The sequence below is a fragment of the Lytechinus variegatus genome, chromosome 7 (assembly GCF_018143015.1).
Source record: "Lytechinus variegatus isolate NC3 chromosome 7, Lvar_3.0, whole genome shotgun sequence".
NCBI lineage: Eukaryota > Metazoa > Echinodermata > Echinoidea > Temnopleuroida > Toxopneustidae > Lytechinus > Lytechinus variegatus.
The window spans coordinates 18,493,618-18,513,749 of NC_054746.1; the positions used below are offsets into that span (position 1 = coordinate 18,493,618).

At 33.8% G+C, this 20,132-nt stretch overlaps 1 protein-coding gene across 2 annotated transcripts in view; it reads left to right on the forward strand.

Annotated features, from left to right (window-relative positions):
* The first annotated feature begins 260 nt into the window (after window positions 1–260).
* The window catches only part of LOC121418644 (WD repeat-containing protein on Y chromosome-like), a 33,601-nt gene continuing 13,729 nt past the window's right edge, over window positions 261–20,132 (forward strand). The window contains exons 1-7 of one of the 2 annotated variants that reach the window (XM_041612619.1): window positions 261–939; window positions 11,269–11,349; window positions 12,414–12,419; window positions 15,729–15,797; window positions 16,475–16,543; window positions 17,388–17,390; window positions 19,844–19,878. In XM_041612619.1, coding sequence (XP_041468553.1) covers window positions 691–939; window positions 11,269–11,349; window positions 12,414–12,419; window positions 15,729–15,797; window positions 16,475–16,543; window positions 17,388–17,390; window positions 19,844–19,878 — 512 coding nt within the window. In that variant the 5' untranslated portion in view covers window positions 261–690. The remainder of the gene's footprint in view (window positions 940–11,268; window positions 11,350–12,413; window positions 12,420–15,728; window positions 15,798–16,474; window positions 16,544–17,387; window positions 17,391–19,843; window positions 19,879–20,132) is intronic. The other variant, XM_041612620.1, reaches the window with a different exon arrangement.

Sequence of the window (20,132 nt, forward strand, 5' to 3'; positions counted from 1 at the left end):
TGATTAAGAAAAAAAATTAGGAAATTTATCAATGATTCACCTTTTAAAAAAATCTTGAAAATTGACAGATTTCATTAGACATACAAATGCCCATTTCCCCATCTACCCGATTTTCAGTAATGACACTCATGGTATATTTGTACCAGAACCATATAGTCTTTTGGACAACAAAAGACAACCCTTCAAAGCTTGCTCATCCAAGGTTGGAAGATGGTCTACCGCAAAACATTTTGTGACCATCCAATACACACTGTCTGCCACCAAAGGACAAAGAGCGGAGGGCAATGCTTCTTCTTGTAACGGTATTATCAACTTATATTGGATTGATCAATATTATGGATTCATGCAAATGAGGGGGTTATAGTCCTCCATTGAGCGCACGGGCTCACCTGTGAAAGAAGATAAAGGAAGGTAGCAAGAAGTGGGCAAGCAATGTACTCCCCCGTTACCACTGTAAATAAAACAGGATGCATCATGGGAAGGATTTAAACCAATCACACCAATCGGACAGCTGCAAGATTCTTATATCTCAACTTTGTGAAACGCTATCATAATTTATGTGCAATTGATATGCATGCCTGTTTTGGACTTAATATGGAATGAATATCAGCCCAAAGAACAGTATTCGTCTAGCGGATATCATCGGCATTGTGTAATCAAATAGACACTATAGTAGACCCAGCTTCAAGGATGTACCTGGGTTCGAACTCCCACACCCCTGACCCACGAGGTGGTGGTGGTGGTGGAGGGGCTGGATGGCGAGGGCGATCAAGCAGAATGACGGCCAGATCCAGTTATGTATCCGACGATGATAGTAATGATTCCGACTCTGATTCACAGGGTTCCAAGACTTCCATGTCGGGCAAGCAGGAGATGGGGGCACGCCTGGAAGATGAGATGAACAACGATCATTTGCAGAAGCTACAAGAAATATTCGAGGTGAGCTGCCATTCACTTTTTCATCTTTCTTTATCCTCATGGCCACCACTTCCAATTTTTTCTTCTTCTAAATTTATTTTTTCCCTTCCTCCCCTTTTGCTTTTATGTTCACCCCCTCTGTGTGTTCTCACTCCGCTCGACTCCAATCTAAACCTCGTTTACTCCCCAAAATATATATTTGCCCTTCATGCAAATTCGGTCTTTGTCTCTTTTTGTATTTTCCCCAAAATAAAACTGAATAAAACGATCACCTTTACAATTATTTCTATACTAGTAATATACCCTATAAAATATTTGCAAATCTTTGACCTTACTACAGAAATGAGAGCAGATATGCGATAGAAAAATTATTTAAATACAACAAAAATCTTGAAATGCGCATATTATCAGGCGCTGAATTAATCTATGAATTTTGTAAGCGAATGTTTTTTCTGTTCAAATCAACACCGAGTATCAATATCAAATAGGCATAATACAGGAATACAGAAGTCCTAAACTTAACCTTAAGTAATTCAACGCAGCTTTATGAAACATTGTAATTAAAATAAATTCTTATGAATTATAATCAATCTTGAAGTTAGGAAATGTAAATACATATCTTTTTGAGGGGGGGGGTGTTACACCCACAAATGTAATAATCGCCCACAAATGTAATAACGCCCACAAATGTAATAACACTTTACCCACAAATGTAATAACGCCCACAAATGTAATAACACTTTACCCACAAATGTAATAATTTCACCCACAAATGTAATAATGCACTTTACCCACAAATGTAATAATTTTTGATCGCCCACAAATGTAATAATGACTTTACCCACAAATGTAATAAATTTGAAGGGATTTTTGGCAAATCCGTTCTGAACTAAAATCGTATAGTAATGCGTTCATTTAGCACAAAAGTGCAAAGTCTCTTTTCCTGACCCGGTCAATTAACAAATTATAATATAAATCCAAAGTCTTTATTCCAGACCCGGTTGTTTAAAAAATAATAATATGAGCCCAAAGTCTTTATTCCAGACCCGGTTGTTTCAAAATTATAATATAAATCCAAAGTCTTTTTCCAGACCCTGTTGTTTCAAAAATTATGGTATAAATCCAAAGTCTTTATTCCAGACCCGGTTGTTTCGAAAATAATAATATGAGCCCAAAGTCTTTATTCCAGACCCGGTTGTTTCAAAAATTATAAAATAAATCCAAAGTCTTTTTCCAGACCCTGTTGTTTCAAAAATTATAATATAAATCAAAAGTCTTTATTCCAGACCCGGTTGTTTAAAAAATAATCATATGAGCCAAAAGTCTTTATTCCAGACCTGATTGTTTAAACAATAATAATGCAAGTCCAAAGTCTTTTTCCAGACCCTGTTGTTTCAAAAATCATGATATGAATCCAAAATCTTTTTTCCAGACCCGGGTGTTTAAAAAATCATGATATAAATCCAAAGTCTTTTTTCCAGACCCGGTTATTTGAAAAATTATAATTTTAGTCCCAAATGAGATACATTAATGATATTCCAGTGGAATAAAAATGAGAATCGAGCTTAGTCTTTTCTCCAGACGCTAATGGTAAATTGAAAATCAAGCATAGTCTTTGCTCCAGACCGGTAACTAAAAGCTGAAACTTTATAGTAATGTGTTTATATAGCACAAAAATGCGAAATCTTTTTTTCCAGACCCGGTTAATTAAAAAAATTATAACATAAGTCCAAAGTCTTTTTTCCAGACCCATTTATTTCAAAAATTATAATAATTATAAAAAACAAAGACCCACGATCCTATTTATGTTGAATAACATGGAAATGTAGCGTAGTCTTTCTGTCAGACCCAGTTATAAAAGTCATTAAAAACACAACAACAACAACAAAACAAAGACCCTGCAACCATTAAAGGTCAAGTCCTCTTCAGAAAAATGTTGATTTGAATCAATAGAGAAAAATCAGACAAGCACAATGCTGAAAATTTCATCAAAATCGGATGTAAAATAAGAAAGTTATGACATTTCAAAGTTTTGTTTATTTTTAACAAAATAGTTATATGAACGAGCCAGCTACATCCAAATGAGAGAGTCGATGATGTCACTCACTCACTATTTCTTTTGGTTTTCATTGTTTGAATTATACATTATTTCAATTATTACGAATTTGATGATTAGGACCTCCTTGCCTAAAGCACAAAATGTTAAAATAATAGATTTCCACGTGTTGCAGGGAGGAATGAAACTTCATTTCACATGACAATGACGAGAAAATAAAAATATTTAATATTTCATTTAAGAAAATACAAAAGAAATAGTGAGTGAGTGATGTCATCAGTTCCTCATTTGCATACCGACCGAGATGTGCATATAACTGTTTTGTGAAATGAAGCGAAACATTAAAATACCATAACTTTCTTATTTTACATCCGATTTTGATGAAATTTTCAGTGTTATGCTTGTTGAATTTTCTCTTTTTATTCAAATCAAGTTTTTGTTGGGGTGGACTTGTCCTTTAAAGGGGAATCCAACCCAAATAAAAACTTGTTTTTATAAGGAAAAGGAAAATCAGACAAGTTGATAGGTGAAAGTTTGAACAATATTGGACAAACAACAAGAAAGTTATGAATTTTTAAAAGCTGTAAATATTGGTAATCACTATACCCATGGAGACTTCAAATTGGCCGCATATGTGATGTCATAGTGATGTAAGGCAAGGACTACTCTTCCATGTACTCCAATACATATTATGGCTAAACTGTCATTTTTCCCAAAAGTTTTATTTCAAATTATATTTTTCTTTCATGAGGACATACTACAATATACAACCTGGGCTATATTTAGATTATTGCCCCAGGGGAATGGGTACTTAGGAGAAAACTACAAATCCCTGATAATAAAGTACATGGCCTATGGGAAAGTTGTCCTTGCCCCTTGTCATAATTTACTTACACAGTTGCCAATTTGAAATCTACATAGTATTAGTGATCTCAATTTTAAAGCAGCTATAACTTTCTCATTGCTTGTCCGATTTCTTTCAAACTTTCACCATTCTGTTTAATTTATTTTTCTCCTTCCCAATATAACATTTTATGGCCAAGGCTGGATTCCCCTTTAAAAAAAATAATTTCTTGTATATTCCTTCCTTTTTTCTATGAAAAAAACTAAATAACAAAACATTAAAATACATATGATAAAAAATTGAGAAATAAGATATCAGTTAACAATAGGGCGATTACTTCCCGAAAACGATAAAGTTGTTGATTGACGATCTATGATATATTATATAAAAGAAAAACATTCTAACAAGAGGGGATAACCATTCCATTCCATGTTTTTATTTGGCAATAAGTCATGATTGACTATTTTTGCCACCCACTGTATGAGAAGTAGGGTAACAATTTTATTTAGTATTATTTTTATTACTTCTTTTTGTCTCACCTGCATAGCAGAGTGAGACTATAGGCGCTGCTTTTCCGACGGCGACGGCGGCGGCGGCGTCAACATCAAATCTTAACCTAAGGTTAAGTTTTTGAAATGACATCATAACTTAGAAAGTATATGGACCTAGTTCATGAAACTTGGCCATAAAGTTAATCAAGTATTACTTAACATCCTATCAGAGTTTCATGTCACATGACCAAAGTCAAAGGTCACATGTTGGGGGAATCAACATCAAAATCTTAACCTGAGGTTAAGATTTTAAAATATCATCATAACTTAGAAAATATATAGACCTAGTTCATTAAACTTGGACATAAGGTTAATCAAGTATCACCAAACATCCTGCATGAGTTTTACGTCACATGACCAAGGTCAAAGGTCATTTAGGGTCAATGAACTTTGGCCGATTTGGGGGTATCTGATGAATTACAATCAAAACTTAAAAAGGTTTTGGATCTGATTCATGAAACTTGGACATAATAGTAATCAAGTATCACTAAACATCCTGGGCAAGTTTCAGGTCACATGGTCAAGGTCAAAGGTCATTTAGGGTCAATGAACTTTGGCCGAATTTTTTTTTTGGGGTGAATTACCATCATAACTTTGAAAGTATGTTGGTCTAGTTCATAAAACTTGGACATAAGAGTAATCAAGTATCATTTGAACATCCTGTGTGCATTTTAGGTCACATGACCAAGGTCAAAGGTCAATGAACTTTTGCCATAATGGGGGTATCTGTTGAATTACCATCATAACTTTGCAAGTTTATTGATCTGACTTTTGAAACTTGGACATAAGAGTAATAAAGTATCACTGAATATCCTGTGTAAGTTTCAGGTCACATGATCAAGGTCAAAGGTCATGTGAGGTCAATGAATTTCGGCCACATTGGGGGTATTTGTTGAATTACCATCCAATCTCTGTAAGTGTATTGGTCTAGTTCATAAAACGTGGAAATAAGAGTAACCAAGTATCACTTAACATCTTGTGCGAGTTATAGTAGTTTTCAAAGTCAGCACTGCTGCTATTTTGAATCGCGTGATGCAGGTGAGACGGTCAGAGGCATTCCACTTGTTTATTATTATTATTTCTTGTATATTAATTCCTTTTTTTATGAAAAAAAACACAAAACCTTTAAATACATATAAAACAAAAAACTGAGGAATAAGATATCAGCACACAATATGGGGATTACTTCCCGTAAACGATAAGGTTGTTGATCGACGATCTATGAGATATTATATAAAAGAAAATCATTCTAGCAAGAGGGGATAAAGTTTTAACAAGTTCTTCGGTATTTTAAATTTTCAGTGTACCAAGCACCATTTGTAATACATTCAGCATTTCTTTTTATTAGTTACAATTCCAATAATCTCAGTGGCCTAAGATATATTTTCTGGGGTTATATTGACCCGTTAAGTAAGTAAAGAGAGAGAGAGAGAGGATTTATGTGATCAAGAAGTGATAAGATAGGGAAAAAACTGATTTGAAATGACTGAAAAAGAGACAGGCAAACAAAGAAGGGCCCCCTCCCACACCCGTACCAGAGTTACGGAGTTAAGCTGTCCCGTCGGTGGATTCAGGTCCATCAACATCTTGAGGTTTAATCTTTCCAGGGGGCAAACGTGTGTGTGTGTGTTTGAGTTTTGTCAGACGTGTATCAATCAGATATGATTATTTACGTCTGGGACCGACCTTTAACGTCACCATCCGAAAGACGTGACCAGGGCTCGAACCTCGACCCTCTGCATCAATTTGTAACTTCCCCACATAGCTTGGATTACAGGCGCACGCCACAACGACCTGCGTGTGTGTGTGTGTGTGTGTGTGTGTTTGAGTTTTGTCAGACGTGTATCAATCAGATATGATTATTTACGTCTGGGATCGACCTTTAACGTCACCATCCGAAAGACGTGACCAGGGCTCGAACCTCGACCCTCTGCATCAATTTGTAACTTCCCCACAGCTTGGATTACAGGCGCACGCCACAACGCCCAGTCTTTAAATATGGTGTAGTCTTTGCTCTAGACCCATGCAGTTATTTCAAAATAGGAAATTATTAGAAACGATAAAAACAGACAAACAATATTAACCAAGACGCCACAATATCATTGATGTAGAATAACGTTGTTGTTGTTATTTTGGGTTTTTAAGGCGCGTACCATTCAGATCTGAATATTTACTCTTTTTATTAATTTGACGTTTTTGTGGTATTCAATTCAATTCAATTTTATTTATTTCACTTCCATCAAACAAAAACAAGTTGTATACCAACTTACGGTATGCCTTATTACAGGGTTTTATAGTTTGGGAGATGCTGGTGTCTAAGTTTTTAGATTAATCTTTTGCTTAATTTGTATTTTAAGAGAACTGGATGTGGGGTAAAGACAACTCTCTAAACCCAAGCATTTAACTGGGTTTAATTTTAAAGATTGGTCTTAGCTTTGATTTTTTTTTTCAATATTTGTTTATCTTATAAATAGCTGGGTCTAGACGAAGGTCTAAGCATAATAATAATGTTATTCAACAGGAATAAGAATATCACAAAGTCTTATGTTTTTAAGATTGTTTGAATTAATTTCTAAATGACTGGGTCTGGAATAGAGACAACGCTCTAAACATGTGCTTTTGTACTTGGTCTTAATTTGGAGGATTGTTGGTTCTTAGATTCGTTGTTGGGGGTTGAGTTTTAGTGTTTTTTTATTCTTGAAATAATTGTGTCTGGAGGAAAGTCTACAATCGATCTCCATGTTATTCCACAGTAGTTAGATTATTGGGTATTTGTTTTAGACAATTTTATTTTTAAATAATAACCAAGTCTGGAAAATGGACGTTTTCTTTGCAAATGCATAATTACAATGTTTGTAGGGGTCTTAGTATTATTATACAAAAGAATCTGGGTGTGGGGTACAGACATATTTTTTACTGGGTGTAACTTTTGAAAACTGGTTTTAGATTTGATTTTCTTTTTTAATTCATTTCTTAGATAACCTGGTCTGGAGGAAAGAGTACGTTTTACAACTCATGTTATTCCAAGAGAATATGATAGGGTCTTATGTTAGATTTTTTCGTAATTTTTGTAATAATTAGGTCTGGAATAAAGACAACATTCTAAACCTCTTTTTAAAAACATGTTCTTAGGTTCAAGGATTGCTTGGTATTAGATTTGGAGTTATTTATATTTTTACTCTTAGCCTTATTTTGAAAAACAAATGACTGGGTCTGGCTGAAAGACTACGCTATATGTCCATGTTATCCAGCATTAATAAGATTATGGGGTCTTTATACGGTTTTTGTTGTTGTTGTATTGTTATTTACAATTTTTGAATAACAGGGTTTGGAGAAAAGGCTAAGCTCGATTTTCTTTTTTTTTTACTGGAATATCATTATGGTATCTTAGTTTGGACTTCTATTATAATTTTTGAAATAACTGGGTCTGGAAAAAAGACTTTGGACTTATATTATCACTTTTGAAACAATCGGGTCTGGAATAAGGACTTTAGGCTCATATGATTATTTCTTAAACAACTGGGTCTGGAATAAAGACTTTGTACTTATATTATAATTTTTGAAACAACCGGGTCTGGAATAAAGACTTTGTACTTATATTATAATTTTTGAAACAACTGGGTCTGGAATAAAGACTGGATTTATATTCTAATTTTTGAAACAACCGGGTCTGGAAAAAGACTTTGGATTTATATTATAATTTTTGAAACAACGGGGTCTGGAGAAAAGACTTTGGACTTATATTATCATTTTTGAAACAATCGGGTCTGGAATAAAGACTTTGGACTTATATTATCTTTTAAACAACCGGGTCTGGAATAAAAACTTTGGATTTATAATATAATTTTTGAAACTACTGCGTCTGGAAATAGACTTTGGACTTTAGTGCTATATGAAGGCATTACTATAGGGTTTTAGTTTTTAGTTTTAAAGGGGAATCCAGCCTTGGCCATAAACTGGTGTGTTGGGAAGGAGAAAAATAAATTAAACAGAATGGTGAAAGTTTGAAAGAAATCGGTCAAGCAATAAGAAAGTTATTGCTGCTTTAAAATTGAGATCACTAATACTATGTAGATTTCAAATTGGCAACTGGGTAAGTAAATTATGACAAGGGGCAAGGACAACTTTCCCATAGGCCATGTACTTTATTATCAGGGATTTGTGGTTTTCTCCTAAGTACCCATTCCCCTGGGGCAGTAATCTAAAAATAACCCAGATAGTATATTGTTTTATGTCCTCATGAAAGAAAAATATAATTTTAAAAAAACTTTTTGGAAAAATGACAATTTAGCCATAATATGTATTGGAGTACATGGAAGAGTAGTCCTTGCCTTACATCACTATGACATCCCATATGTGGCCAATTTGAAGTCTCCATGGGTATAGTGATTACCAATATTTACAACTTTTAAAAATTCTTAACTTTCTTGTTGTTTGTCCAATATTGTTCAAATTTTCAGCTATAAACTTGTCTGATTTTTCTTTTCCTTATAAAAGCAAGTTTTTATTTGGGTTGGATTCCCCTTTAAATAACCGGGTCTGGAGAAAAGACTATGCTTGATTCTCAATTTACTCATAGCGCGTATATTCACAATACGTTCAGTATAATTTAAAACAACAACAAAGACTTTGATTCCACCAGTTTTAATTAACTGGGTCTGGAGAGAAGACTAGGCTCGATTCTCATTTTTATTCCACCGGAACATCATTATCGTATCTTAGTTTGGACTTATATCATAATATTTGAAACAATCGGGTCTGGAATAAAGACTTTGGACTTATATTATCATTTTTGAAACAATCGGGTCTGGAATAAGGACTTTAGGCTCATATGATTATTTCTTAAACAACTGGGTCTGGAATAAAGACTTTGTACTTATATTATAATTTTTGAAACAACCGGGTCTGGAATAAAGACTTTGTACTTATATTATAATTTTTGAAACAACTGGGTCTGGAATAAAGACTGGATTTATATTCTAATTTTTGAAACAACCGGGTCTGGAAAAAGACTTTGGATTTATATTATAATTTTTGAAACAACGGGGTCTGGAGAAAAGACTTTGGACTTATATTATCATTTTTTTAAACAATCGGGTCTGGAATAAAGACTTTGGACTTATATTATTATTTTTTAAACAACCGGGTCTGGAATAAAGACTTTGGATTTATAATATAATTTTTGAAACAACAGGGTCTGGAAAAAGACTTTGGATTTATATTATAATCTTTTAAACAACCGGGTCTGGAGAAACGACTTTGGACTTATATTATCATTTTTGAAACAATCGGGTCTGGAATAAAGACTTTAGGCTCATATGATTATTTCTTAAACAACCCGGTCTGGAATAAAGACTTTGTACTTATATTATAATTTTTGAAACAACCGGGTCTGGAATAAAGACTTTGGGCTCATATTATTATTTTTGAAACAACCGGGTCTGGAATAAAGACTTTGGATTTATAGTATAATTTGTTAATTAACCGGGTCAGGAAAAGAGACTTTGCACTTTTGTGCTATATGAACGCATTACTATACGATTTTAGTTCAGAACGGATTTGCCAAAAATCCCTTCAAATTTATTACATTTGTGGGTAAAGTCATTATTACATTTGTGGGCGATCAAAAATTATTACATTTGTGGGTAAAGTGCATTATTACATTTGTGGGTGAAATTATTACATTTGTGGGTAAAGTGTTATTACATTTGTGGGCGTTATTACATTTGTGGGTAAAGTGTTATTACATTTGTGGGCGTTATTACATTTGTGGGCGTTATTACATTTGTGGGTGCAACAGGGGGGTGGTTCTCAATAATAGTTACACAGTAGTCCTTTCCGTGTATAGCGGTTACTAGTTTTCATTGTTGTAAACCAAAATCATTGAATTGATACCGATGTATTGTAACTTTGAGAAGATTAGAAGAGAAATGGCCCTGCATGATGACGTACTTGTCAATAAATTCCCGTTTTAAATCCTTTAAGCAGCTTTCGCGTCTTTGCGAACCATTGAGATAATATGTCTAATACCTTTAACAAATAGTAAACATACTTCTTCTATGGATCAATAGATACTCTCACTTTGTAAACGTTGGCACAAAAAAATGTAGCAAAACACGGAGAGTGAACGATCCGATATGAATATGCATGGTGCATTATTTTCCTTTTGTTTGCTGTTTACATCTCTCTGATGACATTCACAGAAGATTCTGAAAAAATGCCTGAACATAATAGCAAATCACACTACATTTGGCAATGGTCTGTGTCAACTGGGATATTATCCCACTCTTCCGGAGGGGGGAGGGGGGTAGTTGGCAATGAAATTTGTTTAAATCATATAACAGAACAAATAATACAATATGCCATGCAAAAGCTAAAGTATGAACTTCACCAAATAATGAGGTCACAAAATTGTTCTGTTTTTAGTGTCTTGGATGCATCATGGTGTGTAAAAAACGAGGGATAATTATCGAGTTATTTACAATCACATGCAGAGCGCAAAACATCAAAGATAAAAAGGAATATAATCTTTGTGAGAGGTATCTGAACTTTCTTTCTATACTCTACACATTTAGCAACCGATTTGAAAGAATGTTATTGTCATATAATTTGCAGAAAAATTATAATAATTTTAACATATTTTTATTTCGAAATATTTTTGAAAGGGTGACATAATGTAATTTATCGTGTTCCTCACGGTTTAAGCATGGCAAAACAGCCCCAATAAACACGTACAGCCCCATGTCATATTTTTTTAAATAAAAACATTCTGCTTCACATAATATTAACCGAGACTTTGACAATGGATGAAGTAAACCAGTCTTTAAAATATGGGCCTCTGAATTTGCACTTTAAATTTATAATTTTTATGTTTTTCCTAAAACATTTTATTTTCGTAGGAAGCGGATGAAGATGGAGGTGGTGGTTTAGATATTGATGAGTTCCGTGGTGCCATGCGTAAGATCATGGGTGAGGGAATGGTAAGTTGATCACATTCGTTTTCTTTTTATTTAAAAAAAATCGATATTTCAGCTCAAAGATACAATCAATCAAACATGAAATTAGGAAATGTAGATGAATGACATAATTTAAAAAGCAAATTTTGCATAAAGATAGAAAAGAATTAATTAAAGTGAGAAGAATCATTTTGGCGAAGAAGTATTTATAAATTATTATTACTTTGATTGCGGTAAAATCGCACTGTTATTGCATGAATGATTTCCAATCAAGAGTAATAGACGATATTATATAACCAGCACCTATAAATTGAATAACCTTTTCTCCATATTGGTTACTGATATCTAGTATTCTTTCTTTTTATCATTAAAGATCTTCGCACTTGACATTCGACCATTCTGTAAATATTCAATTCATTTTTATGTTTTGTACAAATGCTTATGAAATCAATCGATCATAAATAATTGATCAAATCAAGCGATGAATTCAAGTTTGAATGCAGTGTCAATTTTCCTGATTTGAATAAAAGGATATACATCAAGATGACCATCTTATATCCATGATTCCCGGCGTGTGAGTCCATGTCTATCTTTTTTTTTTGGTATTATTAGAAAATACCAATCTCACGTGAATATTTATTTTTGCAAAACTAAAACATTAGAAAGACAAGATTTCAAGATTAGACAAAATTGTTACTTTGAATATTTTAATTCATCTCGGCAGAGCAATTTTATTCATATGATATTGATATAAACCTTACACAGAGTTACAATTCAGAACGTAATTACGATTTCGTAGAAGAAATCAATTTAACTGTTGAACTCCGAAATGAAGATTTAATAATGATGTCGCCGATCTTACATTTTCCGTTATATCCTCCGATATGTACACGGCGATTTGTAAGTCATAAAATGGTAAAAGACACTTTACAAGCACGTACTTGAGTTGAATTGCCAGATGAATAATGGATGTTGGTTGGAAGAGTGAAGGTAATGATGAATTTCTCAAAGATTATAAGGTTTCCTTTGATATGTTCCATTCAGTAATAACTATTGTTTATTTTACATGCTTCTATTGCCAACAACAGGATGAAGTAAGTCAATAAGTTGATAATAATTATTCAACCAATCTCCAACACGAACGCACATATAACTGCACTTTGTGTACTTCAGTAATCATATCCACAATATTTATCATTCATTCACTCCATTAATCATATTAATGGTCACCTTTCATTGTACCATCTTGCACTAAAGACTGTGATAAAGCAAATTTTTAATTTGAATTTTGATATCATTATGTAAATATATAGTTTGATTATTATACTGAGAAGGTTAATTTGTCCAATGTGGCTTCATATCATATGCATTATTTTTGTTGTTTATATGGGGGCAGCGGTGGGATACACAGAATGCTAAAAAAAATGATGGAATGACTATAAATGACTAGAGTTTTGATATGGTGACAGCGGTGGGATACGAATTCCTGCATATGCGTTGATAATTGATTTCTTTTTCATAAGTACCATGGTGTGAGCTGTGAAGTACGAACTCTTATCATCACCCTAATCACTAGTGCCTCTTAATCATGAATATGAAAGCAGCAGTGAGGTGAAAACACCTTAAATGACTATTCACCAGTTATGGGGGCAGCAATGTGATACAAATTCCTACCACCAATAGCTTTTCACCAGTTATTACCAATACGGTGGCATCAATGGGATTCAGACTTGCACCATCAATCACTATTCACCAGTTATTGCTCATATGGTGGCAGCGGGGGGATACAACTTCCTATCATCAGTAGCTATTAACCCATTAATACTAATACGGTGGCAGCGGTATGATAGAAATTCCTACCACCAATGACTACCTACCAGTTATTACTAATATGTTGGCAGCGGTGGGATACAAACACTACCATCATCTCCTAGCACCAATGACTATTCACCAGTTATTACTAACATGGTGGCAGCGGTGGGATACAAACTCTACCATCATCTCCTAGCACCAATGACTATTCACCAGTTATTACTAATATGGTGACAGCGGTGGGATACAAACTCTACCATCATCTCCTAGCACCAATGACTATTCACCAATTATTAATACTAATATGGTAGCAGCAGTGGGATACAAACTCCTACCATCAATGACTTTTCCAAAAACCGGTTTATACTATTATGATGGCAGTGGTAGGATACAAACTCCTAAAAGCAATGACTATTCATCAGTTATTGCTAATATCGTGGCAGCGGTGGGATAGAAACTCTACCATCAATCACTATTCACCAGTTATTACTAATAATGGTGGCAGCAGTGTGGAAACAAAATCCTACCACCAATGAATATTTACCAGTTACTGATATGGTGGCAGCAGTTGGATCCCGGGTTGGATACAATCTCTCCTACCACAGTTTGATATTACCGATTGATGACTCTTCACATGCACTCAAAGAAAGTACGATAATCTTTTAGTATTTAGCCATGCCACTCTAGGAGTGCAATATTTCGCATCTTTCTGGTTTGAAATAATAGAATTTAATCGTAGTATGGTATAAGGTGGCACCTTTCAAAGGCACAAAATTGAACCTTTTATTTTCTTATAGTGTATTGTCAATATGGTGCCAACAGTTACTTTGCCCGTTGAATTACCTTTGGGGAGATAATAATGACAACTGTTTCAATGTTATATTCTTTGAGTGAAAATGTCTACATTGCACAATAGATATAGTTATTACTATTGTGTTATCCAAGAACTATTGTAACTTATAAGCTTCTCTAATAATTATGTATGTAGAGGAGAAAACGAATTATTACAATAGTTAAATTTAATTGAAATTGAACGAATGTGCAAAATTGCAAAATCAGCGCGCAAAGCGATAAATGACAGTGGTAATAAAGTGTCATTTCGCACCCATTTTCATTATTTTAGCAGCGGTGGGATACAGATTCCTGTTATAAAACTTTAAAACGCCCTTGATATGCTTATTATTATACCCTTATTTTATTTTGCAATATCAATGCACACACACCAGCATTCACGACTTAGATCAGAAAAAGCACAATGTTTGTTTTCACGTTGTGAAAATTTTGTATTTTTTCCCCTTCTCTCCTCTTTATTATAAATCGACTCTTTTAACCATATAGTGTGCTTTAATAGTCAATAATTGTTCATCAACTCAATAAAACTTAATCCGTGCCATAATCTGCCACCCTTATATTTTTAAGTCCATTGTGGATCTAACACATTAAGATGTACGGGTGTATACACTGTGAATTTATTTACATTGCATGTAATTCACTGCAAGTTAACACGATTCTATGTATTCACATTGTCACACCTGTATAAGTATTTTGCCATCTCTTCCCATTTCTTTCAATGAATTGACCAAATCAATAATCTACCCGGTTCGATATTAACCACTGTGGTTAAATTATTTTGCTCCATGCTAAATGTATTGATTTGATTTCGAATGTTCAGGGTCATGTCATGCAACCTATTCACATACACGAAACAGATAATTTGGTATTCCCATCAACTTAAACTGTACTTTTATGGAGCATGTTCCCAACTCATTCATCAAACTACATTTACATTTAATACTGCCACAATTAAAGAAAAGTTTCGGGGGGGGGACTTTTGCAATGGAATGAGGATGAACAGAAAATTAGAGTATAATTTTGAAAGAAATTGTTTTGGGCATCATTTTTGCATGGATATTGAATCACTGAGCACTTTTTTTCAAGTATGGTTTAAATCTTGACTAGAACCTGGGTTAAAATATGAAGATAAATACTGTCGCATGTCTGCACTTTATATACCGATAATCTTAAAGTTTTAAGCCTAATTTCAGACTTTTAAAAATCATTTTTATGTCACCCTTCATTAATATGAAATATTTAGATCTTACACTTTACTAACTGCATTGTTGTCTCAACGACTCTTCTTTTAATTTACTGTAAGATATAGTCCTACACATAATTCACATGTCCGCACCCTCACACATGGATTCGTTCTTTATTCTATCATATAATTTTTCGAACTCAATAAATTAATCAATCAATTAATCAATATATAAACTATCAATCTATGAGCTTTGTGTAATTCAATTCAAGTCAATTCTTTTATTTCATTTCCATTCAAAACATAATACAAAGTAATATAAAACAATACAAATCAAATACAATTTTACAGAAGGGCATTCTTACTTCGTAAAAAAAAACAACAGTATAATATAGAGCATAAATGGAAATGGAAATGAGTAATCATAATAATGTGAACGGTGAACAAAAAATGCAACTTTTAAAGTATTTACGGGCATTTAGTGTGTTTATGTGAATGAGAGTGGCACTGTTGTTGAATGTTTTACATGATAATTCATATTGATTCTGTTTCCTAGGTGGACGACAAAGAACTGGCAATTGTCTTCATGAAAGTCGATGCAAACTGTGACGGCACAGTTGATTGGGTGAGTATCACTTTTTAGATGATCGTTACCATCAAAGTAGGAGACCGTCTTCACGATTCACGACGCACGTGACCAACTGAATAACCTGTCTGCGCATGCGGGCACGCTACCCAATCATTCTTTCTGGTTTTCAAAACATTCTGTCGTATTAAAATGGTTCTATAATCAGAGCATGATGGGACTCGATATTGAAACCCATTTACCAGAAGTGTGAAATGCAGTTGTTGCCTTGGGTGTACATTCACAGTTCCAGGAAGGTCCCATCTTATGACGAGCTCGTTCCTGCTTTATTTTATCATTACAATTCCTTTTTAGATAGATGCTATTTACCCCTTTGTCTTTTAGTGATCCCTTCACAATACAGATTTTTAAAATTTTCTGTTAGTGTAAATAATTACAAGCATGTTTAATTCCCTTGTACATATTAAATTCTACAATTGAATATGGCAATTAAGTAAGTGATATCATTTTATGATAAATATGTATCCTAACCAAACACACAACTACTATTTCTCTGCCCCTTGATTCTTAAAAAGTAAGCAAATTTGTATTTCGTTCTATTTCGTCCTTACGTAAAGCGCAAATCACAACGCATATATCATACCAATTATGTGGGATTTATAGTATCATCGTCAATAAAGCGTGTTCTGTATTTTCCTTTTTACTTTTAACAATAGGATGAGTACTTGTCTTACATGCTTCTTGAGTACCAGGAACGAGATCACATGAGCAACCTGTTCAAAGATGTAAGTATATGTAGTATAATTTTACTTTAGATACACTGAGAGGTGCATGAAAGATATTTTACCCCCTTCTGACGAAGTTTTTCATGCACACCACTAAGTATTATTGGGTATTGTTTTTTTTTTAACGTTGAAGAGGAAGTTTGATGGAGGTTTGTTTCGAGTTTCAGATTCCAAGATGCAACTAATAAAATTTGACCAATGAACGAAACCCGACTCAAATAAGTTCATTTATTTTTAATGTTAATTCGATTAAGAATTGCATTCCTAGAAATTTATTAACTATCATGACTAAATGTTGATATATCATTGTTAAAAACACATTCAGTATGAATATTTAGAAATATCTTTGCTTATAGAATGGATATTATGCATAAATAATCACCGACGCATGGTCAAGCATGCATTCGGTAAATTTGTCATGCCTCTGGTAATTACTTATGCATGGCAAATTTACCGAATGCATGGCTATCCATCGGTAGTACTTTTGCATGGTTGAACAAATGGATTTTTAGCCCAAAATTCCATCATTCTATAAAACAAATAATACACACGTTTGATCGTGCATCAGTAAGACTAGTGAGCATGCGGTAACTATGGTAACTAATCTAAACCCAATCGGCTGCGCCTCGTGGGTTTAAGAGTTCCATAGTTACCTTCTGTGCTCACATCAGTCCTGTGCATTATTTGTATACTGATAAATGACCCAGAAGGGTTTTTGGCAATGGGGGCACATCAATTGGCCTGAATATTCTACAAGATAAAAACGATACGTTTTCTATACATTTTCATGTCTATATTCAATAAATTATTTCTTTTTAATCGTTCATATCTGCTCCATATTCAGCGAGTAAGTAAACTCAGAGTGTCGATATTTAGAAATTTGCTGTGAAGTATTGAACTATAACAAAGATTGGCTTGCTTTATCAAACGCTTATCATGTTTTATATACTTTAACTACATTTCAATTCATTTTTAAGTTGAAAAATGGGGAATAAGCTGCATGAAACTGACATCTTTCTGCACTGTTTTAAACTGTATTTAATACCAGCGAATTTCTAATTCACCGAGGATGTCGATAAGATGATATATGCTATTTAAAGGTCAAGTCCACCTCAGAAAAATGTTGATTTGAATCAATAGAGAAAAATCAGAGAAGCACAATGCTGAAAATTTCATCAAAATCGGATGTAAAATAAGAAAGTTATGACATTTCAAAGTTTCGCTTACTAAGTATTTTCAACAAAATAGTTATATGAACGAGCCAGTTACATCCAAATGAGAGAGTCGATGATGTCACTCACTCACTATTTCTTTTGTTTTTTATTGTTTGAATTATACAATATTTCAATTTTTACGAATTTGACGATTAGGACCTCCTTGCCTGAAGCACAAAATGTTAAAATAATGGAATTCCACATGTTCAGGGAGGATGAAACTTCATTTCACATGACAATGACGAGAAAATCAAAATATTCCATATTTCATAGTGAGTGAGTGATGTCATCAGTTCCTCATTTGCATCCCGACCTAGATCAGATGTGCATATAACTGTTTTGTGAAATGAAGCGAAACTTTGAAATGCCATAACTATCTTATTTTACATCCGACTTTGATGAAATTTTCAGGGAGTGTTATGCTTGGTGAATTTTTCTCTTTTTATTCGAATAAAGTTTTTGTTGGGGTGGACTTGTCCTTTGATGAGGTTTCCATAACACCGCTAAATCCGGGGGAATGGGATATATCCTCATTTTATATATATCCCACATAATATCCCATACATAAATAAACAGAAGATGTTTCAAAGTGCATGACCTACTCTCATCCACAGCCTTAACAAAGTATAGGAATAGCAATATATGTGTAATATATACACATCGGATTGTGTTAATTTATCAAACTTAATGTTCAAGAATTTAGGTACTGATTAAAACAATTGTGTAATGGACCGTGAATTTAAACCGATTCGGTTTGGGTGATTGTTATGTTATTTTCTAGCGTGGGGTTCAAGTATGCCTCGCACAAGGTAATTCATACATTGATAATGCACCTGGCGAATTTTAATAACCGCCATAAGTTGTAGTGGCTTGAGATCGGATTGACGTCTGTAGCATTCATTCGTGATGATGACTGCAGTAGTTTCAATATATTGGACTTTTTATTCTCGATCCATCATAGTGCATCTGTACTCGTGTGTTTGGTTAAAAATTGATATACTGAGCATGAAAATCAGAAAGAAAGAGTAATATAACTATATATTTTTGATATGTTTCTTAACAATTTCTGAAGTGCCTGTGATTCAGGATTATGATGAGATTTAATCACCCTGAAACATATTCCGTTCATTGAAATGTTTCCTTTCTTTTTCTTGTCATTATGTTATTAGACCGTGTCGTTCTTTTGGTAACATTACTAATACTATCTAATCTACACGTACGATTGAAGTGCTTTGCCGTGCATTATAATCTGTATCCGTTAATCCGATAAATCATATATATCCATTGGGTTATTATGATCAGGGGACAGTTGAATGCACAAAGAGCTATCATCAACTCTATACTTGATTTACAATCAACAGAATCACACGTTTGTGACTGCAATTAATCATTTGTCTTTCTGCAACTGTCCTCTGCTTGAAAGCTGTTGACTTGAATAGAGATTACTAGTGTGCATGGAAATGGAGGGAGGGTGTGGTGATATGTGTTCTAAAAAAGACAGATTTGCTCTCATATTCCCGCTTTGAATATAATTATATATAAATTTTTAGTATAAAATATTTTTTCCCATTTCATGTGAATAGATAAATTCGAGCAATGTGATCATCCTAGTGCATGCTCTAAAAAGGAGATTACCTTTAATAGGGGCACCGGAAGCAGGGGAGGGAGGTTGCCGAGTTTCTTTAAAACTTTATCCATTCCATTTCTTCTATGTTTCTGCTTCCGCACATTCATTTCTTTTCAGAAGTATATGATTTCCTTTACGCATTACCAAGTCTTCTTTAAGGATTGACCGGTATTTGAACTTTCAACAAGATCCGATAGCTAATAGCTTATAATCATTAATCGATGTCGGTATCAATATATTACTTTATTTTCTATACGATACAGCGCAAAGTCTGTTAGCACAATGACATAGATACCGAAAGCTTTAAGATACATCTGAAACTAAAATGTGTCATTGTTACTGTGCTATGTATGTAAAAAGAAATAGTCTGAGTAACATTCCAATTACTAGGAAGTCATAATTTTTCTTTGCTAACAAGCTCATTTTACTGCATGTTCTCTTTCTCTATCTTAAATCCAGATTCCGTTTCCTAAACCTCTGAAAAATATCCCAAGGTAAGGATATATTATTTCATGTATCATTGTGTATGATCAGTTTTAAAAGAGAGCGTTTTATAACGCGGAGAAGGTTTATACGGTTCACCGTGTGTAATATGAAGAAGGGAAAGGAAATACAGGCTGAAAAATTGAAATGGAAAGGCGAGAAAGGATGAAAAGAGGAAATTAGAGGTATTCTCTTCTTGAAAGTGAGTGAAGTCCTGAAAAGGACTGTAAACCAGATGAGATGAGCTGCAGGATTAAGTAAAACG